This window comes from Brassica rapa, chromosome A09 (assembly GCF_000309985.2).
Source record: "Brassica rapa cultivar Chiifu-401-42 chromosome A09, CAAS_Brap_v3.01, whole genome shotgun sequence".
Lineage (NCBI taxonomy): Eukaryota > Viridiplantae > Streptophyta > Magnoliopsida > Brassicales > Brassicaceae > Brassica > Brassica rapa.
This window is the reverse complement of record NC_024803.2, coordinates 37,143,540-37,168,154: the sequence shown is the minus strand read 5'-3', so window position 1 is coordinate 37,168,154 and position 24,615 is coordinate 37,143,540. Positions and strand designations below refer to the sequence as shown.

Below are 24,615 nucleotides of genomic sequence, written 5' to 3'. Positions count from 1 at the left end.
TATCTTTATTATCCATTTGATATGACTATTATATTAACTCCATTCTGTTTTCTTCAGCAGTGAATAAACTTCCCAACTTTTGTAATGAGCTCAATGTTTTTAATTTCGAACTATCCGACGCTCAGAATTATCAAAGTTTTTTCCAATATTAAAATTTAGCAACGTCAAACGAATCCCCCCCAAACAAGGAACGGTACAAATAGTAGATTACATCAATATTTATTAATAAATAGCTCATGAATTATATATTAAATAACAGCCACCTTCTGCCTCATCCCATTATACTCTCCCTTCAACAATCTCATAAACCACTTAGCTGATTTCTTCAGATACCTCTTACGTCCATCTTCAAAGTCCACAAACACTAGTCCGAACCGAACCGTGTATCCTTCCGACCATTCGAAATTATCCATCAGCGACCATGCAAAATATCCTTTCACATTCACCCCCATCCTATAATTTTATGTAAATATAGTCCTCAACGTGATTATCAATTTATAGAAAGGCAAACAAAACAGTTGAAACTATGTTATGCTTATATATGTGATAGGGAAGGGAGAGCTTACAAGATTGCATCGCTAACCATCTTAAGGTGATGAGCGTAGTAGTCAATTCTCAAGTCGTCATTAAGAAAGATTTCTCCAATGCTTGCTTCATCAACTCCTACATGATTTTAAAAAATAGAGCAGAACAAAGTAATATTAGTCTAAACTAGTTTTTAGTTATAAAAATTCAGTTATTTTAAAAGTAGATTTTCTAGATGTTATTTACCGTTTTCTGTTACATACAAGGCAGGATCATTGAATTTGAGTTTGGCATGTAGTAGAAGATCACGAATACCCTCAGGGTAAATCAAAAGCCAATCCGACCCAGCCTAAAGTAGACCATAGATTACAGAAATCATTACATATGTTCAGATAAACCACTGTTCTTTTAGATAAACAACTCTTTTTCAATGTCTAAAAATCACACTTTCAATACTACAAAAAAGAAAGTAAGAAATCTATCTAATAACATTAGTTTTTTATCCAAATTTTAAAACGATATATTAGGCATGGGCGTTCGGTGGACCGTTCGGTTTCGGTCCGGATAATTCGGATTTTCGGTGTTATGCTCAGAAGTACCATTTGGGTTTTACTAATTATCGGATCGGTTTCGGTTCGGTTCCTTTCGAGTTCGGTTCGGATCGGATGTAACCAATGTTTAAAATCGTCCAAAAATATTTTTTTTTAAACCTTAAAAATTGACAATTTTTTTTCAAAATATATAAATTGTTTACAAATCTAATTAAAAATTAGTTAAACTATCTAAATTAACTAAAAAGTATTCAAAATAACAATTAAAACAAACTAAAAAAATATTTTGAATATCCTAAAATATCTAAATCATCTTAAATATATAAAAACTTTAACATATTTAATTAATTTCGGATATCTTCGGATCCTAGTTCGGATGTCGGTTCGGTTCTGATTATAACCAAACACCAAAGTACTAAACTCATAAGTTCCGTTCGAATATTTTTGTATAACAGTTCGGATTCGGTTTCGGTTTTTCCGGTTCGGGTCTAGGTAGGTACTTCGGGTTGAGTTAAAAACGCCCAGGCCTACGATATATATTCGAAGTATTGGCGTAGACTATCATTTAAATCTTTGATTTGATTGGGAGATTTATCTAAATTATTGACTAAATTAAGGTGAATAGATTAATCGTACCGCTGGACCGATGGGTACTCCATTTCGCTCACCTAATACAACATAGAAAATATTATGAATTTTGATAATAATATTATTAATGGTCAATTTATATGTAAAAGAGAACCATATGATTCACGCACCAACGATGCTGACGCAAGAATCGGTGTTCATGGTGATGTTTTCGGTTGCACACGGCACATCTTTGACGTAAAAAGATGAGTAATAGTTAACGCCTACGAAATCATACGATCCTTTGAGGATGGAGGACTCTTCTGGTGTGAATGTAGGAAGACGACCGCCTTTCACATAATTGACCATGTCGGCCGGGTATCTACCATAGACGATTGGCTCCAAGAAGTAGTCGAAGGTGAAGGCCGTGGCTCGAGCCGCAGCTAATTTGTCAGCATGGGAATCTGAGTAAGGGTAGTGCCATACTGTGTTCAAGGCGATACCAATTTTACCTTTCTGAATCGCCTGCAAACACACAAGATTAGGAGCAAAACGCAGTCACAATTAACAACCGTCCAACTGAGACAAATAATACTTTAACCGTGGTAAAGAAACAGAGTAAACAGATTGGACTATTAAAAGTCCATCTGCTAATATGGATACGTGAACGTCTAGTTATTAATCTTAAACTTGAAATAAGATTGTCGCAGTATTACAAATATGTCACTAAAGTTATCTCTTCTATTTTTAACATAAAAAGGCTATTAGAACGTCTAATTATTTATCTTAAACTTTCAAATTTTTTCTATAATGTAAAAGGGAATTCGAAACCGTTTTAATAGAGTAAAGTGTTAAGAAAATTAATGTCTAGTCTAGTTCGGAAACAAGGCAAACATACCTGGTATTTTTCTCTGTAGATTTTGACGGCGGCTCCATGAGCAAGGAGGAAGTTATGGCCGACGATGTAAGGCTCCGTGGCACCATCACCGCCAAAACATTTAGGATTAGTGAAACTGGAACATCTTCCAGGTGCCTTTTCACCAATTGTATAACCTTCATGTACCACCGTAAATGGCTCGTTTAACGTCGTCCAATGCTTCACTCTATCTCCAAACTTCTGGAAACAGAGTTCAGCGTAGTCTCGGAAATCATTCCTGTTTCATTAGCAAAGGATCAACCACAACGTCAAAGAAGAATTTTCTTAAATCTTTGTGACGTGACTAATGTCGAATGAACGACTTACACAATCTCTGATCCAAGAAAGCCACCGTAAGCATGTTCAAGTGCCTCTGGTAAGTCCCAGTGAAAAAGTGTGACAAATGGCTTCACTCCTAACACATTTACAACATTACACAAACGAAACAAACATTAATTATCGTTCTTGGACGAATCTTGACAATTTTCAAGAACCTAGACATCACCAAGATTCCACCAAGAACTGAGATAGAGAGAATAGTTATTACCTTTAGACAGAAGTAGATTAATCAAGTTGTTGTAATAGTCGATTCCAGCTTGGTTAATACCTCCCTTTAAATCTCCACCTGACAAACAAAAGAAAAGTCAACAGCTAATCCATTCACAAATATTTAAACTCTCTAAAATAACTTCTTCGGATCTTAATATCTTACGAGGCAAAATTCGTGACCAGGAGATTGAGAATCGGTAAGCATCGAAGCCAATTTGATGCAGCAAATCCACATCTTCCTGGTTTTCCAAAAATATTTCATGAATAAAAAAATGTAATGTTTATTTGACCTTTTGTTGCGTTGAGAAGGCAATACATTGTAAAGATTGTAAGAATCATCAGCAATGGACCCATTACTACCATCCTTTATCTTCTCTGAAAAGAAGACAAAACATAAAATTAAATAATGTAATTTCAGGAAAAAGAGATCAATAATGTTGAATTGTTCATCATCAACCAGATCTTTTCATATGAATACCAATGTAAAATCAAGAAATAGGAAACCACATTTCAAGATATTTGAGTGTTGAATATTTAAAGAGATTCAAACAATTTATTGTTGAAAAAAACCTGGGAATTTTTCAGAGAAGGTGTCCCAGATACTTGGTCCTCTACCATCTTCATGAGCAGCACCTTCACACTGCAAATGGGGAAAATGTTAACAAAAGGATAAAATAAAACAATATACTTAATTATCTATATATAGTAAGAACTAAACCTGATATGCAGAAGTCGCAGATCCAAAAATAAAATCTTCTGGAAAATCATTTCTTCTTAGTCTAGGTCTCGAAGAGTGGTTCTTGGCGAGAACTCCAATGCAGGCCAAATTAATGAGCAACAGTAAAAGAAGACATTTACTTCTCATTTTTGGTTGTGTAAGTAAAACTTTATGAGAAAGGGAAATGTTTAGATTTGATATGTTGTAATAATGTTGTGTCTATAGATAGAGTTGTTGGAGGAGAAAGATAGTGTACCGAATAACAATATTTTTTAACTAATTGTTTGTATTTATATACGTTTTTTCCAGTTGTTGAAGAAACCTTATCCTACGAAATCTTAAACTAATCAAAATCTGAGTCATGACAGACAGAAAATTATTGCAAAGCTAAGACGTGAGAACAGTGAAGACATTTATTGCTAAGAACGCCTTTAGAGAATAAGCTTGTGATAAGGGATAACGATGATAATTTTTCAAACGAATAGAGGTTAACAATTTCAGGTATTTCTAGAAAATTTAATACATTGGTGCATTGTTCTTGAATTTTCTGTGCTTTGATTCTCATAATTTGAAAAATGTTAATCCCGTATATAAATTTGCTTTGTACAAGGGTTTCTGTTGCGTGAAGTGGGTGGACACCATTATTTTGGTCAACGTAAAAATACTGGTAAAACTCAACGTGTGGATATAAATATAACTGAACTTTACAAATTATATTTGAAAATTTTGAAATCTTCTTTTGTCAATTTTTTTTTTTTTGGAAATCTTCTCGAATCATTGATCAAATACCCCATGCTTATCCAGTTTTGAAGTTGAATGCTAATGTGATATACTAATAAGGAAAACTAAAGATTTTCGGTGTATTTTATTATTTGTGTGTTCCTGTATTATACTATTTATTAATTTAGATGATTTTTGTAATCAACAATGCAAGAATATTTAGCTTTTGTTTTTAGCAAGTTGCATTGCAAACATTATTTTAGTATTTGCTTAAACTATGGTAAGGTATGTATCAGTGATGTCTAGTTTAGAAAAAATAATGACTTTAATTGTGCGTAGAAATTTTTAAACATCAATACTATTAAAAGGGAAGGAGTTTTAATAAATCTACTTAAAAAGGTTGTTTGAACTATTTCCTTGACTAACAATATTTTGGTCTTACCATAATATTTAATTAACAATAAGTAACCAAAAATTTCTCTAACAAAAATTTAATAATATATTTATTTATTAGACCACATTATTTTGTACAAGAACAAAGTTATACGATATATATACTATCCTTTATTAGATGACCGTACCATTTGCTACACAAAAATAATGTACCACATATATTTTATTATATTATTCTTTAAACATGTCTCATTAGTCTCATAATTAATAAATGACTCATTTCACCCAATATAAATAAATTATATAAGTCGTTTGATCCACCAACTATGTAACAATACACGCTATCCTTTCAATACTTCTGTTTTAAATTATGAAAAAAGCTAATTCATATATTTGCTAAGATATATCTTACTTCGAAAAGTATCTAAATTTGAAACAAATCAAAAATTAAATATTCTTATACTTTTATCCTATTTTAAAAACCAAGATATAGCGACATTGTTACAAAATATTTTAACCAAAAAATAATATACCGCAGATATACTATTTAAATTCAATAACTTTATCAACTTTAACAGATTTCATAACTCATTTAAAAATTAACATATATCATATATCATACTATACCATGTCATCATATATTATATATTCCAAAATATACAAAATCAAATTAATAAAGTAAACCATATGTTAAAAATTATATATTTTACTTTAAATTATTTTTTATACAAAGTATTTATCATAAAATTTGTTATTTAAAATAAGTTTTAAAACTATTAAAAACTTTAAAATTTATACTATTAAATTAGCCAAAAATATTTTAAGTACATCTTAAAGATAATTAACTCAAAAAATGTAACTCTTATAAAATGCATATAAAATACAATCAGAGAGTGTAAGGTCAAAAACAAAATACAATCAGAGAGTGTAGGTCTGATCTCAGTCAGCAGGTCAGGTTCATTTCGGGTCCTAAATATTTGGACATAACTAGGTATTTATTTTTTTTGTTTAGGTTTGGATTGGTTCTTTTCAGGTCCTGAGCGGTTTGAATCTATAATTCAAATATCTATAAAATACATGTAATTTTTAGGTACGTAACAGGTCCGAATTAGTTTGGGTATTGAGGAAATACTCGAAGTACCTGAAAACCCAAAAAAAATACTGAAACCCATACCCAAAAACCCAAACAAGTACCCAAAATATTGAAATACCGAAAAGATCCAAAATTTTACATGAAATCTGACCCGAAGAACCGAAAAATACCCAAAAAAATTTCCGAATACCCTATATATATATATATTTTTATTACAATTTTACTCAAAACCCGAAACTAAAATCGAAAACCTGAACGCAACACTTAAAAAGTATTCACAATACCGAAAACATATCTAAAATACTCGAATATACTTAATATACACAAAACAATTCAGGTACTTTGCCCTAGATCCAAACCCAAACAGCACCAATATTTCCAGATCGGTTTCAGTTTGGTTTCACGGATCTGGTAAAATGTTCATATCTAAGAGAGAGAATTACATAAGACTATATATACAAAATCATAAATAAACTAATTCATAAATTATACAATTTTAAATAAATTTTTTCTTCGATATAATATAACTTTTATAACATAATAATGCATAACAATTTTAAAATACTAATTCATAATATTTGTTTACAATCCAAAGAAAAACCCGCGCTTTCGAAGCGCGGGTCAAAATCTAGTTATATATTGAAATACAATGGTGAGTATTAATTATTTAAATATATTTCAATAATTGCATTTTGATCGGCAAAAATAAGGACGAAAAAAAAACTCAAACCAAACGATCTAAACTCATCTTGATGAAACCAAACCGATCCAAACTAAACCAAAGTATATGAGTCTCATCTATTTGTGTAAAGGTTTTATCAACCAAATGATTCGTAAATCAAACCGAAAAGTGTTTATTTAACTATATTAACTAAATATACTAATAATATTAAAATTTTAAGATATTTAAGTTTTTAACTATCTAACCTAAATAATCAAATCTAGTTTATACATTTTATATCTAAATGAATAGCAAAATCACAACTAACAATTAAAAAAAAATATGAATCTCATACCTATCATAAAAGCTTAAAAAGTACATATCATATTTATATTAAGTTCAAAAATAAGAATATAGAATTACTAGATTACGTCTTCTATATTTTTACTGTGTTACTTTACGTTTAAATATGAAAAATACTTTATAAAATATATTTTCGTAACATAGAAAAATACTAAAAACCAACTCCACTGAACTGAACAAATACAAACAAAAACCAAAGTGATTACAAATCAAACCAAAGTGATTACAAATCAAACCAAACTCAAACCAAACATAAACTAAACCAAATTAATTTTGATTGACTTTGGTTTGAATTTTTTTTTTTGACTAAACCAATCAAACCGATCCCAATTTAAGCCGAAATGTCCACACCTAAGCAAACACATTGAAATAGGCCACTGAGGATATAGGCCCAAATTAGATCATACTATAAAGCCTAGTTTAAAATTGGTTTGACAAAGTATTAGAGATCAATTAGCCCATCTTTGCTTTTCAACTTTAGCCCATCTTTTCTAAGGAAATTGCTTATCTACAGAAGTGTTCTTTTCTTTTGTCGACATCTATAAGCGAAGATATACTTTCTTTCTTTTGCTAAGCGAAGATGCACATTTTTCGCCGGAAAAGAAAAAGATACGTATATATGTTTCGTCGTTTGCCATGGTAAGCACTATTTGGTTAAACCTTTATATTATTTAAAAAATTGATTTGAATCACAAAATGATAGTAACCCAAGAAGACTTCAAAAGTAACGAACTTTATAGCCGCAAATAACTCTTAGCCCTCTTTGTTGAAAATCTACCTTACTTTGCTTCAAAGCTTTTGACACAACAAATTTAAAATAAATCTAGAAAAATAGTTCTAGAGCCTTAGATGATTCAGACATCTTAGGAATGAAACATGAGGCCGAACCAGTTGCTAGCAAGAATCTCTTCTTCTTCATTGCAGGCTTCAACAAGTACTCTTCTTTCTCAGATTCTTCAATCTCTTCTTCTCTCTTCAAGAATTCTTTGAACCACATCGCAGACATTTTCGGAAAACGTTTTAGCCCGTTGTTGTAATCGACGTAGAAGAGGCCATATCGGACTCCATAACCGGCGTTCCATTCACAGTTGTCTAGTAAGGACCATGCAAAGTATCCTTCAACTTCAACTCCATCCTCCCTAAACAACAAAACATTTATCATCAGTAAGAAGCTAAGTATAGGGTTACAATACAGTTTCTTGAATGTCAAATGAACACTTACTGGATGGCTTGTTGTATGCTTTGGAGATGTTTCTTGTGGTACTCTGTCCTTTGGAGATCCATCAAGTTCGATAGCTTTGGTTTTTTCTCATAATCCATATCACAGTGTCCTGAACATTTTTAACAAGGAAGGAGAGAGAGTTAGTAAACCATATTTCACGAAATAAATGAGTAAAACAATCTTGGTAGAGCTTAGTATAAAGTTATTACCGTTTTCAGTGATCATGAACTTAGGGCTTTCGTATTTATTTTTCGCATAATTTAGAAACTTTCGAAGCCCTTGTGGGTATAGAAAGTCCCATTCTGAACCACCTCTTACTCCCAACGTCTGTCCTGCTTTGTTTTGTTCTGTTCCAATAGAAATAAAACTTGTGAGACAAAGCCTTAAGAAACTAGTAAACCCTAAGTTTCTTGTGAGCCAGGAAATGAATAAAGCCCTATATAATTTTTTTTTTTGATCAAATAATATGAGTAAGTCTTGTAAAAAAACGTATACTTACTTCTCCATTCGATGCGTGCATCTGATCTCCAGTTTGGAGTATTATGGTCCACTTCAGGAATACTTTTAACGTAGAAAGCACTGTAATAATTCACTCCAACGAAGTCAAAAGATCCCCTTAGCTTCTTAGATTGAGCTGCGGTAAATGAGGGTAATCTTTTCCCGATGGATTTTTTCATCACTTCAGGGTAATCTCCGTACACAGTTGGATCCATATGCCTGTTTATTAAAGCAAAATCCCAAAAATATTATTAGAAAATTAACAAAGAACGTATGGTGTATATATTCTCATGTCAAGAACGCGTGTGTGTGTGTTATTTGAAGAAAAAAAACACTAACCATCCGAACATGAATTCCATGGCTCGTTCACATGCTTCTTTGTCATCAGGGCAGTTCGAGTCATAAGGCTCAAACCACACGGGACAATGCGCAATACCAATCTTGCCATCTTTACACTGGGGTTCAAACAAAAGCAATATATATTTTCAGTAAATATGTTTTATCAAATTCAAAGACTTAAAAGTGCTTTATGAACGAAATCAAATGTATTGGATCCTTACTTTGGGGTTGTTTCTGAAGACTTCAACGGCTTCTGCGTGAGCCAGAAGTAGATTGTGACTAACAGTATAAACCTCGAGGCCAGATTGTCCAGCCACCGCTGCTTCATTCATGTACTTGGAGGCACGTCCAGGTGCTTTTCTTCCTGTATCATAGCCACCAATGCTGTAGACCCATGGCTCGTTTAGTGTAACCCACAATTTCACACGGTCGCCAAATTCTTCGAAGCATAAGGCCGCGAAATCTTTGAAATCATCACTGCAAGATGGTTGTTTTTATTATGCATATTAGAAACATTGATTTGAAAAATATAGTTTGAAAGTAATGTACATTCATTTTTAATCACTTACACAGCTTGTTCGCTTAGGAATCCATTGTATTCATCTTCAAGAGCTTGAGGAGTATCCCAATGAAATAATGTAGCGAGAGGTGTGATTCCTGTTCATACATATGTATAATCACGTTATAATATTTCAAACGAGAATATTAAATTTATGAGAGAATAGTTAAATACCGTTAGCTAGGAGTTCATCGATGAGATCGTTATAGAAATTGATTCCTTCTTGGTTCACTCCCTTGCTTTTCTTTCCAACTATTTTAAAAAAACAAGGATTAGATCTCTATTGAATTGTTTGAAAACTCACTCGTTAATATGTTCAGTAAGAAATATGTTTATATATATATATGAGTTAAGAACTTACGAGGCAAAATACGAGGCCAAGAGATAGAGAATCTGAAAGCATCCATGTTAATATCCTTCATTCTCTGGATGTCTTCCTTGTAATGGCTATAGAACTCGACTGCTTGGTCAGCGTTAGAATAGCAATTTCTTTCTGCACAAGTTTCATTTTTATGTTAGTTTCACGATATCATAATAAAGTACTATCAAGATATATAAACTTATATAAGAAAAAATAAAATATATTTTGGTTTTGTATACAAACCTGGATATTTGCGGACAAATGTGTCCCAAACACTCTCTCCACGAGGAGCTTCGTTTATGGCTCCTTCATATTGGTAAGCGGATGAGGCTGTCCCAAAGAGGAAACCCTCCGGAAAGTCAGAACGGCCGAACGAGTTTTTCTTCGAGAAAGTGTTCCTCTTTCTATAAAAATTATGTAAGAATAATTAGAAAATGTTTTTTCCAAAGATAAACTTATTTGCAGAGCCTCATTGGCTGTGTTGAAGTTTGATCACTTACTGCGTCATTGTTTATAAAAGATTTATAAGCTGTTTAGTCGTCTTTTGGGCAGAAACCTTTTAAATCTGCACAGGAATATACATAAAGTTATGAGTTAAAAGATATGAAAAAATCGTTTACATAACTTTGATATATAATAGGAGAGTAGTATACAGATTGGAAGATCCTTTGAGTTCTTTTAAATCGAATGGAGCTGGGTTATTTGTCTAATATGAAAGAATTAAATTATTTCTTTTGTTCTTGCAAAATAAATAAATGAATGAATCTTTTTTTTTCTAAAAGAATGTAGAGATTGTTGAGTTGTGAGAGAAGTGATGAGATATGTTGAGGTATATATAGGCAAAGAGATTTGCAAATGTATGCGCAGGAACGTAGAAAATTCATAGTTTAGTCAAACTAGTTGCCACTCTGCATGCTGACCGACTTACCATTAATTTCTTTGGGTCAAATAATCTGCTCCAACAATTATAAGAAGAAAAAATGAAATAGAATAATAATGGTCGCTATTCGCTTGCGGTCTTGCGCCGTGCCATATTGAACCAACTAGATTACTCCTATATTGACTTCTACTAAAATATGAACAGACATTAATTAATCCAGTGCCGGGGAGATTCCTTTGCTAGACTGGCATTTCCTTAGTTTTAATTTCCAAATTTTGACATATCTAAAAGAAAATTGACAAATTTTTATTAAATATTAGAGATGCAGTTGCCATTCCATATATACAATCTAATACATACGTTTTGATTCTTTTGATTTTTAATATTAAAGTATTAAAAATTGATGAATGATTCATTCAAAATTCATTATTTTCCTTCTCGGTTTGAGTTTCATCCTTTTCATTTTCAAAAATAATTACCAAACTAAATCAGATTTAAAATGGACAGCTAATTAATTGATATGTGGTTGTCATTGTGATTTTATAATAAAATATATCGATCATTGAAAAGTATTTTTAAGTATGGTCTAGTTGGGTTTTCTAATATTTTGAATTTTAACCAAATAAAATGTGGGTCAGAAAAATCTTTATATGAGCAGTTTAAACTGCTCATATAAAGATTTTTCTGATTTACAATCAATTTATTTACGAATATCAAGAAATGCTCATTCTGTATTGTGGTGTGTCATAATCTGAAGTAATAAAGTTACAGCTAATAATTCTATTTGTTGTGATCCGTTTCGTGATAATTGAAATGACAATTTCCTTCACAACAATAGTTGTTCGTTTCATTATCACTTTTATAGCAAGTTATAACATACAAAGTTACAAACGTACAATTCTTTCATAACAAAATTGTTGTTTTTCAATACCAAATAAAATAAGAATCTCATTAACATTTAATCTTTTATTTGGTTTTCCCGTTTCTTTCTAAACATCTGAGATACTTTCATTAATGAGAACCAGACACAAAGTAATCCTCGTGAAATACATTTGGAATTAAGTTAGGCAAATAACATAATAGTGACAAATAATATACTACATACTCTCCCTCCTTTTCAAAAAAAAAAAATTAAATTTTAAAGTTTTCCCATTATTAAAAAAACATATTAAATTTTGAATGTAAATACATTATTATTTGTTAATAACTATTTCTCGTGACTTTAGCCAGTATAAATTCAATAAACACTTTTTTTTTTGTAATTTACCATTATTACACATATTTTTTTATTAAAAGGTATATTTTAAATATATATATTTTGGTCAATGAGATAAATATTTTTCTAAAACATTTATATTTTCATAACAGAGGGAGTATAAATTTGTCTACTTTGCTACTTTCCACCCTTGTTATGCCAATTCACATTTTTGTAACATATGTCAGTACGTATACTCTGTTGTATTCTTTTTTTTATTTACAGCGAATTTAATTTTATTAGAGCGATAATAAAATGTCTGAATACAAAGTATTGATTAACCAAACAAGAGGGTGAAATTTACAATTTTGGAAAATATTATTTTGAGGTCCTGTCCGAGCCAACAGGTGAGCAGCTTGATTGGCTTGGCGTTTAACAAACGGAAATTGCGACGACGGAAGTCTTTCACATTGTATTAGGTTATGGATTGAAATATCTGATCTATTGCCATTGATGGCTTGGAGTAAACCCTCTGAAATCCCCTTCAAATAAAACATTAGTAAAACCCGCTATCCATACATTTCGCATTGCTGATTATTAGGCTTTAGCTTCTGCTTCCAAACGTGATCTTGCTTCTCCAAGCACCGCTGAACCCCACATTGTAACATTTGCATGGCAATCTCGAACAATCCAGCGTCTACCCGTATACTCTGTTGTATTCATTTGGGATCAATAGTAAATAGTGTTAAAACGTGATCTCTCTTTTTCGGTTAAATACAAACGCGAGTTGCCATTATATTTATATATAGAGAATCAACGAGTAGATGTAACAGTGTATCGCGCATGTGAACGTGTGTATGCCACAAGATCCAATTGCTTTAAATAACAAGGAAATGGAAACTGGCTTTTTTTACAAGACTTGCGTTAAGAAAATTAACCTGAGTCTATAGATAGTTTTTGTCAAAAAGTTGAGCAAAGACTTTGACTTTGTATGGTTTTAAAAAACTCTGCACTTTTTAAGTCAATATAATGACTTGGTAATTAATTGGGATGAATCTTATACCATCCCTCGAATAAATTATAACCAGTAGGGACTTTTCATCACGTGTCATAATTTCATATCGTTAACGAGGCTGGAAAAGTATGCACCCTTTTTTTTTTTGCTTAAAAGTATGCACTCTTCCGTTTCAAATTTCTCCGTTCCCTTTTTTCTAATACAAAATTACAAACTATGACTAACTCTTATGACTACTAGTAACTTACCTCCAAAAATAACTTGAGACTAGATTATAGAACGTTGAAAAATAGTCTAGTTTACCAATAATTCTGAACATATAGTCTATATCAACATGTGATCGTCAGGGACTCAGGGTAGGACGTTCGTACGCACGAACGTAGATGATGATTACACAATCTATACTAGACTTAATCAACCAATTAACGTGAAGGCCATCTAAACTTTTATTTTCATAAGGGATACGGCCATGTGATTTTTGCCGGACAAATAAGGGACCTGCAATTTTTCTGAACAAACAAAATTATAACATTTTAGAACAGTTAGATGAAAAATTTAATATGGTTCTATATACGTAAATATATCATAATTTAGAAAACACAACAACTCATTTGTTGTTCTCATTAGCTCATTGCTTAAGCATGCATGGTAGGTAGAATTAACGGTCGTATTAAAACGTATACTATTTAAAATTTCACTAAAAAAAAGCGTATACTATTGTATACAGTACATATATTATATTATAGAAAAGAAACAAATAACTCGTGTGATTGTTGTCCACATTGCGTAAGCATGCAGAAAAGAGGAGCATGGATCTTATTCCACAATTGACCTACTATACGAAGAAATTTATGACGACTAGAATTTCGAATGGTAAACATATTTTCATATATAGCAGACATTTTGAAAAATATTTTTGAAATGATTTACTTCAAAAAACCAATATACCAATTGTCAAAATGCCAGTTCATTAGGTTTATCGATCTTTATTTGATATAATTAACGAGTTATGAAAAATTGACACGTACGTGAACATTGATTTGGTTATATTTATAAACTAGAGCATGGAGTATAAGATATTTTTCAAATAAATATGTTTAAAAAAATAAATAAGAACAAAAGATATTAATTAAAATATATTTTAATGATTTGATCAAATTAAAACTGTAACATACATTTTCATGTATGATATATATATTTCTAAAATTTCAAAGTTAAAATATTATGTATTTTATATGGTATATAGTTTATTTTGCAAGATATTAAGAATTTTTTTTTAATGTGACTATCTATTAAATGAAATTTCGTACTTATATGGTTTTATGATAATTTGTAATTTTTTATAGCAAAAACTTTTAATCGTTGTCAAAAAAAAATCTTTTAACTTTTTGATTACAAAATTTTCAATATAAGACTTTTAACAGTTTAGTTTATAGCAGTTTTGAAAAATTCAAAATAGAATATATACGAAAATCCAAAATTTTGTTATATGATTAATGTGATTGTTAAATTTTTTAATAATATAAAATTAAATAAAATAAGAAAGGATACACAAATTATTTTCAAAACTTTATTATTCAAAATCATTAATTGTCATATATATACTTTGATCATACTAGGTATTCCATAACTTTTATTTTAAAAAAATGTTTTTGGTAGATTACTAATTAATTTTGTACTTAGTTTAAGGATAAGTATATTAGTATTCCATAAAATGAGTAAAAAAATGATTCATCTAAACTAGGTATTCCATAACTTTTAATTTTGTAGTAGTTTAGATGAATCATTTTTTTAATACTCTAAAAATTATTCTACTGATGATATACTAGTTTAGCTCACATGTTTTAATGCTTTTCAATTAATTCCCAGTACAAGTGGCAACGTCATCTTGGTGATCACATTAGATGTTCTCTGTACAAGTATTTGTGCATTATAGATTGCATGCATTGTTGTAGATTGCACAAGCTGGATGTATGAAGCCGACATATATTAGATGAAGCATTTATTATTAAGTTGAATAGTAAACTCGAAACAGTCAAGGAAAGTGGTGCCAGGTCCGTGGAACAACTTTCAACACTGCCAACCATCTCAAACTCTCTTATTTTGTAGAAACCGCATATAAATTGGGATATTTCGTAAGCATGTCCAAAAAATTGGGATATTTCGTGAAGTTCCTACCACAATGTTTTGAACTTTACCTAGTAATAACAATAATAATAATTTGGGGTTTGTATATGCATAAACATTTGGCATGCAACCTTTTTAGACGCATTGTTAGTAGTGGAATCCAACTTGGCATTTGGAATTTTCTTCGTTTTTTTTTTTTTGAATAATACTTTTGTTGTTGCGGTAAGGGGTTTTCTCGATCTTTTTGCAAATTTGATAAATATGACTATTATATTGTATTTAATTGATTTACGAAACTTAAAAGTGTCATTGTATAGTTTTCATACAGACTAGACACCAATAAAAATCTTACTTAGTAATACACTAAATCAATTGTTTTCTCTAATTAATAAAACTTGATTTCTTTGGAAACTTTACATTAGAAAACCAAAGCGACATTCTTATAAAACAAAAAAAAAACTGAAAGTTATAATATATTCTAGTGAAATGGTTGGACTAGTTTTGAGCCCTTTAAGTTCTCTCTATCCTTTAAACAGAATATAATTTAGCAAAAAAAAAAGTGTCTCTCCTACTTGTTCTGCATTTAATTATAATTTTTCTCTGATAAAAGATGTGAACAGACCCAAAATAAATAAGAGCCTTATTGTAATTGCACCGTCTCTCTTCTTCGATTTTCCTCTAACCTCTCTCTAGCGTTTTCAACAAAAGAATTAGCTTTCCGGTGGCCGGTGGCGTCGCCGCCGATCACCAACCTCTTGTTTTTTTTGTTTGTAAATGTTTTTCGCTTGGCGAGTTACTTCTTCCGCTTGTCGGATTAACTTTTCGCATGGCGATTTTTGTTGTGTTTTCTCGATTCGAGACATAGCTTTGCTTCATGTTTCTTTCTTATCTCTGTTTATTCGGATCGATTAATAAAAATCAAGTCTGTGTCTGGCTTTCCACTCTGCACTCAGTTTTATTCCGTTTAGATACTGAGTCAAGAACCGTTTTTACCGCTCACTCAGATCTCTTACTAGGAGCATCAGTCTTCGTTTTATTGCAGCCGTCTATGGCATGTTACGAAGCATCTCTGAAGCAAGAAAGATGAGTTTAAAAGGTGGCCTCGAATCGTGTATGAAGAGATTCAGAAGCGCTGGCGTTTCCAAACGGTCCGGCAAAGGGTCTTGTTTCATCGAGATTCAAGCTTCCTCTGGTTTAATTACAGTGATTATGGTTTTCTTTGCTCATATATCTGCGGTTAAAGTGGAAGGTGTTCTATATTTGGTATCGGAATCCCCCTAAATGAAGCAACTTTACTATCTTTTGGCGGAATCAAGCGGCGGAGAGATAGAGATGGAGAGGCGTTTTCGAGAAGCTAGCGGTGGCGATGTTTGGCGGTTCAGTCGAGATTGCCGCTCCACTCACATGAAACACGTGTCCCAGAGACGTGGCTTCGGATTGATCACTCGTCAACGCGTGGCAAAACTTCCGGAAGCTCTCTATTTGGGCTTTAATGTTTAATTAAGCTTTCTTCAGCTGTAAAATTATCTGATACCAAATGTATAATGCCCAATGGGCCATATCAATGAAACTTCAGTTGACAAAAAAAAAAAATGTTCCGAAAGTATGGTATTTATCAAACTAATAAAGAAAAATGATAGCATAATGTCTACAACCATATACATACTACCTGAAGGAAAACATTGGTCAAAGAAAAACTAAACTTGCAAATTATAAGAATTCTGACATGATCTATGAATCCTCATAAACACTGATGTTATGAGGATTGATGAATATTATGGCATATCAAATGTACAATACCTAACCACAATAAATCATCAATTTCATCTTCTACTTCTTTTCTTTGGCTGTTGATTGTCTTTCCCTGAGTCCCTACCTGCATCAGTAACTTTCTCTGCTTCTTTCTTTGATTGCTTTCGTTTAGATGAACTCTTGTTACTGTTATTCTCTACATCAACCTTTTTTTTACCCGTACTGTTACTCCTTAGCTCCCTCGGTTTCGCTTTACTGTTCTCTTTCTTTACGTTTCCAGCACTCTTCTTCTGATCTTTACTCGTTGTGTCTTTTACTTTCTGTGGAGAGTTCGTTTTTATTCTTTTCAAGAATTCAGCTACACTCTTCTTCTTCTCTGATTCTGCCACTGCTCTCTTCTTCTCTGTCTTTGGAGTCTCTTCTTTGTCACCATCATCATCATCATCACTCGATGAATCTGTTTTTTGTTTCTTATTATTTTTGGCTCGTCCCATTTTGGTATTCTTGGCAACAACTTCTATACCATTGCTCGTTCTCCTCGAGCTTCTTGCAGCAGTAGTCAAAGTCTTCTCCTCTGAAACTTCCTGAGTCTTCTTCTCATCCTTTTGTTTTAGCCTTGAAGAAGGAAATGTCTTTTTCAAAGCAGAGCTCTTCTTCTTACACGCTACGAGAGGAGAAGCAGACGGTCTCTGTCTAGAAACCAACGATAGCGCATCTGTTTTGATGACACTATGATTCGATGTTCCGTTTCTTTTCTTCATTTCGGTAGAGACGAGGGTTCTTAACTCTTGTGCAGCCATGTACTCTGAGGAAGATGTAGGAAAGAAAACAATAGCGTTTGTGAAGAGAAGCTTGAGGTCTCTGTAAAAAGAGAGACTTGAAGAACCATAAGATCCTTTCTCTAACTTCTTCTCTATTGTTTTAATGTCCAAATGCTGCCTTATCAATCCCTTGTAATTCTTCGTCTCCTGCGAGATGAAAAAAAGAAAATCTTTAAGTAATGGGCTTCTGTCAACATATATAATGTGTTAAATGCTTTTAGTCTAATTGCCCAACTAAAGCCCAACAAAGTTAATAAGTTGACCATATCCTCAAAGACACGTTAAAGCCGTGCTTCAACGGGAAATTGCCATGTGTCAAAGGCTATGTGACCAAATGGTATAGGAGTGAAAGAAGAAAGAAAAAAAGTCTCTTCCTCAATATGACAATATCATTTCCATATAACACACGGTAACATTCATAATTTCATATGATATAATTGCTACCATATGAAAAATTATATACATTTAATAATAATAATAATGATAATAAACAATGAAGGGTTTTTCGAAAAACTGAAACTGATGGAGAAAAAAAAGAGATTCATTTGTATAATGTATTCTATTGATTAAATTTATCTGAGTGGTCCCAACCAAATCGGACAATGTGTGGATAATTTTATTGGCTGTCCTTGAAATTTCTTAAGGGGGAAGAATAAGAAAAAGGATACAAGAAATCAACCATTATAAGTTTATAACATAAACTATATAAACAAGATTTTAAATTTAAGGCCATGTTAACAAATCATTCTTTATAACTCTCTTTATTTGGCAAGAGATTGCTATTTAGGCTTTGTAAAGAAACATATTTTTAAGGTTGGAGTTTAGAAAAACAGAGTATAGGTTGACTATATCTAGGCCTGATTGCTTGAATATAGCCAACTAATATAACATAGAGACATTTTTATTTTGGAATGAAATCATATTCATTTTAAGAAAACAATATTCTATTAATAGAATTCAATTTGTTTATAGAATATGCTGTAAGTCTTAAAAGGATAAACTGTTTTTTTACGCTTTTAAAGCATGAAGAAAATTTGATAACGTAACGTGGGAAAATAAGGTAAGATATGTACGTAAAAAAAAAGAAAATCGAGGAAAACAAGGCAATTGCTTACCTGGCTCCGAAGACGGGATTCGAACACGGATCCTCGTGGATGAGAACGAATCAGCTTAATGATTTCAACCAACGGCTGCGATTTATTCCCCGCCGGTTTAATATTACCGCCGCTTATACTGCTATCCTCGCCGCTGTGTTTCTGTCCTCTCCTCGTTCCGGACTCGCCTAACTCGCCGGAATGACTCATTCCCGATCTTCTACTAACCGTTCCCCCTCCCTCCTCCTCTGCCGCCTTATGAGCGGGATCTGGATTTCTCGAATTGTCTAATCGCTCATGATCGGCGATTTTATCGACGGAGGCCGTCGAGTTAGACTCGTTCATCGACCGGTGGTCAGACTCCGTCGTTTCCCGGTTTAGCCTAACCGGCTCCGTTTCGTTGTTGAGCGATCTAACCGCTTCCAGATCTGGTTTATCGTCACCATCGTTCTCCTCCTCTAGTTTCTTAACTTTTAACTGAAGCGACCTAATCAAAAACCAAAACAAAAAAAATCAAAATTAATTTAAAATAAAAAATCAAAACTCAGATCCATCGGCGGAGACGTACAATATCGACTCGTCGCGTCGCTGAACCTCACGCCGGAGCTCCGCCACACGGAGACTCCGTAACCGCTCGACGATTCCGCCGTCTCTATCATCGGTATTTCCTCGTCCGTCGTCGTCGTCGTCGAACCGACGCTTGAGATCTTCGTACTTGAGCCTGCAATCATGAGCGGAGGCGTTGAGAGAGCTCCGTGACGCAACCTCCTTAGCGACGGAGTCCCAATCTTTGGAACCGTGGCGTTTAACGGCGCATGTTAACAGAAGCTCCTCCCACGTTCCCCATACTTGACTGATCTGGTTAGCGTCTCCGTTACGGTTGTTATCAGAAGCACTGCAACTGTTAATATTATTAGTATATTCGTCGTTCATGCCGTTTGATGTTACTGCGGTGTCTTCTTCCTTCATCATCTTCTCTGTTCACTAGCCTAAACCAAAAACAACACGCTCGCAGTTTTTAGGGATAGTTTTTTTCAATTTTCAACTTTTTATAAAAATATTTGCTTTTGTCTTTTTTTTTTTTTAATTCAGATTTCGAAACCTTTGTATACGAAATGAAAATTATTATTTTTTAGGTCTTCCTATTAGCCATTTCTCTCCTCTTCGTATGAAATGATATAAAACCTACGTACAAGATTTTCACCTTTGCTTTACCCATTCTGTGTATATATAACGGAACAGGTCGGGTCGGGTCGGTCGATGGTTCAAGGAGGAGAGGAGGAAGGTAGATATATTTACTGGAACACCCCTCATGGTTTAGTGGAAATGGAATGTTCGTTTTCATCCTTGTTGGTAAAATGTGTGGTTTGGGCATGTGGTTTATCAACTTCAAATAGAGATGGGCTTCAAGCTATGTCTTGGGCATTCAGTGGACCGAACCGGATCCAGTTTATGGATTGAACCGGGTTTGGCCACCTAGTAAGATTTTTATAAGATATGAATAGTTTTGATATAAGAAATACATATAAGGTACATAAGTTAAATATACGCATTTAGTAGAGACACACGAACGATTGTGTCATAAAGTTACAGACAGGGCTTGGTGGGTCTCATGACATGATTTCAATTTTTTTAATTAAACCCATCACTGTATGATATAATCCACACTCAGATGCACAAAAGTTAAAGAGTACGATTCAACGACTCCTCTTCCTCTAGTCATATTATGTTTAGTGTGCGACCTTGTACCCGTAGTTTACTCCTTCACTCAAGACCAATAAACGCAATGCATGGATTGGGGGCTTGAGTCGCTTGACGTATGAGCCACTTGGGTTGACTTGATTGCCAAAGTTGTGGATAATAATAATAACAATGTATTTGTTAGAGATGGATTTTGCTCACGTTCAACATGCATTCAAGTTGATAAAGGGTTTAAAATAAAGTCTTTGCCGATTTTAAGAGAAACAAATGGGAAAATATATTTATTTATTTTGACTAAAAATGGGAAAAATATTTGTCGACATAAAAATCAGAGTAAAATATAGAGTTGATATTTTTGAGTATTTTTTCATAAAAATTTGATACACATTTTAATCTGAGGTATACCTGTATATTATTCAAAAATATTTATCAACTCATATAATATTATTCACGTTCAGTTTAGCGATCAATCGAGAGATAATGAAATTATTTGCAGCCTTGATGAGTGTTCATCAGGTACTACAACATAACCAATCCAAAACTCGGATTCTTCCTACTAAACCGGAACAATAAACTAAATGAAGAGCCAAACCAATGAGGTTATATTCCGTTCAGGTTGGTTCGTTATGGGATTATATCTCATCCAGTTCCGTGACTCGCAAGATTCGAAGCACTTGCAACTATTCTAACGCCTAAAATAAAAGACAGTATTAAAAGTAGCTGTTTGATATATACTTATAGGGTATCATAAGTATATACTTATGGGTAATTGACAATTTTAAAAAAGTATATACTTATGGTATCAATGACTTGTTTTATTGAAGAAAGTAAAAATGTCAAGCAAATAAAATAAGTATATTTTTTTCACGAAAGAAACAAAACTTTGAAGCCAGCATAGCATTCGTTACTTAGGTCGAATGGACGGTTTGAAATTCTTATTTCTCCATTAGTAAACTTTGCCATTATAATTTATAAAGAATGTAACCATTGAATGATGTAACCCAACTATTAAAAATAGTGAAGGTAGCTTTAATGATTATTTACAAAAACATTACATGTCATCTTATATCTTTTTACGACAGTTCTCATTATGTCATCCCAAAATAAACTGATAATGTTATTGATTGAGATTGGAACAAATATATCAGACATCCAGAACTGAGAATACTATAGTTATCCGGTAAAGATCATGTTGTTACTTTTATTTTACTTGCTTCCAATAATCATATATTTATCTTTCACGATGAAACAAAACAATTCCATCATCAGCAATCATTCTCGCCTTTTCATATATATAAACTTGTGCAACGCAAAAGTCAATCACAAATACATCAAAAAGAGTTAATACACGCATGTGTGAGTACAACGTGTTACACCAATTTTAAGCTGAGTTTTTACATAAACTCAAACTTACTTCTCACGGCAAAATCAGTCCACCAAGTTGAACTCTTCAATACACACTCTTTCTTGGCAAAGTCTCAGCCTACCAAGTTGTATCAAATAGCACCCAAAAAAATCCAAACATGTGTATATATCTATGCAAATAATGTATACCCGCTACCGATATGATGATCGTCGTCTCAACTCGAGCACCATGATGGTCAATGTCTCTAACCATGTCTTGTTACATCCCAAGTCGAACGTATGATTAAATCATCAGAACCAATAGGAACCATCGCAAGTTTAGTAGAAGCCCTAGATTTAGGGCAAAGTGTGATTACTTTAGTTTATTGCACTTGAAGATCAAACCATCGACTTGAGAATATGTTGTCGTCTTCGTCAAGATCAATCAAACCATCTAAATCAAAGTAAGTGTTTGTGTTCGAACCTGATCTCCATTCTTCTTTCACCACGTGGCTCCCTATGATACTGTTCACCAGCTCCGCCGTATGTTCTTGGCCGGATTCTTGAGGTGGAGGCTGTGGCGCAGGAATATTTGTCTTTTTCTTAGGACTTGTTTTGGTTATCTCCGTTTTTCCGGTCAGACTTTGGACAAGTGTACGGAAGTTCTTGACGTCGGTGTTGATGATCTCCGGCGCAAATATATGTATGATACGGATCTTAGGCTTGATCTTGGTAATTATTTGGGAGTTCTTGTTCTTGGGAACCAAAGTTTTTGAGTAATCTCCATAAAAGCTTTGGTGAGGAAGATGATCAAGATCGTGCTTAGCTTTCATTGAACTTCTCTCCATTCAGACAAACGAAGATATTTGGTTTTTGTTTGGATTGGATTTGAGGTTTCTTTGTATTGTTTAAAGATAAGATATGCAAATTTTTGGATTATCTGCGCCTGAATATATACACAAAATGTCGTGGATATGACTATAGAATATAGAATTAAATACAATATTATTATTGTTGGTTAGTCAAAAAGATTAATATAAGAAACATTTATTAATTACAAACTGAATATGAAAATACTCAGAAGTACAGTACGAAACAGCTATGGACCTGCCCTCCATTACACACGACACATAACAACAACATGATTAAAATCAACTGTAAATTTTCCAAGAGAATAATCTGTTTCTTTTACGCTATCGAAATATAATGATTATTAATTTTCCAACCATCGTATTTGAAAATTAATTCATAAGCAAAAAAAAAAAACATAAAATAGATGGCGTGAGATGTTTTATTTTATGATTAGGTTGGGTTGACTTAGCTGATCGACTTTACCCTGGGATGCTAATTTGACTTTGTTTTTTTACAAGTTTGTTAGAGCATCTCCAATGTAAAACACCATTTTTTCTTTCAAAATGGAGTAAAAGTGAAAATAAAATAAAATTGCTCCAATCCTACTTTATTTCCCACTTTATAATGGAGTGATAAACAAACAAAAAATAGATTACTCCATTTATGGAGTAAACTTCATTATGGAGTGAGATATGGGGTTGGGTTGGAGCATTCTTTACTCCATAATCACTTTTACTCCATTTTAGAAAAAAAAATGGAGTAGGGATGGAGATGCCCTTAACTGTCGGCATAATTAATCTTACATGGCTTCTGAAACTAGGGTTGCTTCTACTTGTAAACGTCTATATACAGAACATTATTTATTTTTCAAGGGAATATGAAATTGTTTACTGTCTACGGTAAACATCTTATTTTATAGTGATGTATGTATAGCGTGGACTTTCATAAAACTGGCCAAAAGCTAATTCTATGTTAACTTAATAGACACGACAGACACTCGTCACACGTGATATGTGCTTCAACGATCTGCAAGTGCTAGTATTTTTGTTTAGATTTTTTTAATATTGTTCCATTACATTAACTATTCGAAGTTCAAACAAAGACAACAGCTGGTAATAATACGGAGGGGTCGCACAACTTCATTAGCCAAACTAGTAAAACGTTATCGAGTTTTTTTTTTAATTCACTACTTGAATGTTGTATCAACCTGTTAAAGGTCAAATTTATTTAATTCATAGAATAGAACATTATTTGACATTATGCGTGTCAGTTTGGTTATACAAATTTTTTAGGGATTGACATTTTATTGTAACTAGATGTATTATATAAAAACATATTTCTTCAGTCTTTGTTTAATGTTTATACGCGGGATTGTAGACTTCATGATCTCCTCAATCCTCATACTCAAGAAAACAAATAAATAGTCTCTACACTAAGAGTTGGTACCATGTACACAATTGTGGTGTTGCCAACTACCTCACCGGTTATGGCCGGATTCAAGAACCTAATTTGATAGAGCAGTATAACCACGATTCATGCTGGATCACTGCACAATTAATCCATTTACACGACTAGCTAAAACTTCATAAAAACCTATGATCCTACCATCTTATCTTGTACCGTTTGATCTTTCTCTTCTTTTTTGGTGCAACGATCTTTTTGTTTCTGAACGACAAATATACTTCATCAAGAATTGTTTGGTTCACATCAGCGACTTTTTCGGTATATAGGAACGGATAAAGAAGCTGAAGTCCAAGTAAACTATTGAGAATTTTGCTACTAACATCCAATAAGCAAGC

General features: G+C 32.8%; 4 protein-coding genes across 5 annotated transcripts; all 4 read right to left on the bottom strand.

Moving 5' to 3' along the window:
• Window positions 1–127: 127 nt before the first annotated feature.
• Window positions 128–4,436, bottom strand: LOC103841864 (beta-glucosidase 16). 2 transcript variants are annotated; one of them, XM_009118441.3, is made up of 12 exons: window positions 3,827–4,436; window positions 3,679–3,748; window positions 3,425–3,483; window positions 3,272–3,347; window positions 3,107–3,184; window positions 2,887–2,974; window positions 2,542–2,797; window positions 1,835–2,168; window positions 1,713–1,744; window positions 772–874; window positions 567–663; window positions 128–453 (listed from the first exon to the last, which is right to left on the bottom strand). In XM_009118441.3, the coding sequence occupies exons 1-12, from the start codon at window positions 3,971–3,973 to the stop codon at window positions 249–251; spliced, it is 1,545 nt and encodes a 514-aa protein (XP_009116689.1). In that variant the 5' UTR covers window positions 3,974–4,436; the 3' UTR covers window positions 128–248. The 2 variants fall into 2 exon arrangements, with proteins under 2 accessions (XP_009116689.1, XP_009116690.1); XM_009118442.1 differs by lacking the exon at window positions 3,425–3,483 and having other exon boundaries at window positions 3,827–3,876.
• Window positions 4,437–7,705: 3,269 nt separating this feature from the next.
• On the bottom strand, window positions 7,706–10,839 carry LOC103841863 (beta-glucosidase 27). The gene is made up of 12 exons (XM_009118439.1): window positions 10,689–10,839; window positions 10,536–10,600; window positions 10,279–10,439; window positions 10,036–10,167; window positions 9,849–9,926; window positions 9,685–9,772; window positions 9,337–9,592; window positions 9,116–9,231; window positions 8,778–8,995; window positions 8,488–8,625; window positions 8,279–8,387; window positions 7,706–8,195 (listed from the first exon to the last, which is right to left on the bottom strand). The coding sequence occupies exons 2-12, from the start codon at window positions 10,541–10,543 to the stop codon at window positions 7,880–7,882; spliced, it is 1,620 nt and encodes a 539-aa protein (XP_009116687.1). The 5' UTR covers window positions 10,544–10,600; window positions 10,689–10,839; the 3' UTR covers window positions 7,706–7,879.
• A 6,006-nt stretch (window positions 10,840–16,845) lies between these two features.
• LOC103841862 lies at window positions 16,846–20,148 on the bottom strand. The gene is made up of 3 exons (XM_009118438.2): window positions 19,488–20,148; window positions 18,941–19,406; window positions 16,846–17,972 (listed from the first exon to the last, which is right to left on the bottom strand). Exons 1-3 carry the CDS (start codon window positions 19,889–19,891, stop codon window positions 17,076–17,078), a joined length of 1,767 nt encoding a protein of 588 aa, XP_009116686.1. The 5' UTR covers window positions 19,892–20,148; the 3' UTR covers window positions 16,846–17,075.
• LOC103841860 (VQ motif-containing protein 18) lies at window positions 19,990–24,416 on the bottom strand. Its single transcript, XM_033280163.1, has one exon. The coding sequence runs from the start codon at window positions 22,810–22,812 to the stop codon at window positions 22,348–22,350; it is 465 nt and encodes a 154-aa protein (XP_033136054.1). The 5' UTR covers window positions 22,813–24,416; the 3' UTR covers window positions 19,990–22,347.
• Window positions 24,417–24,615: the final 199 nt, after the last annotated feature.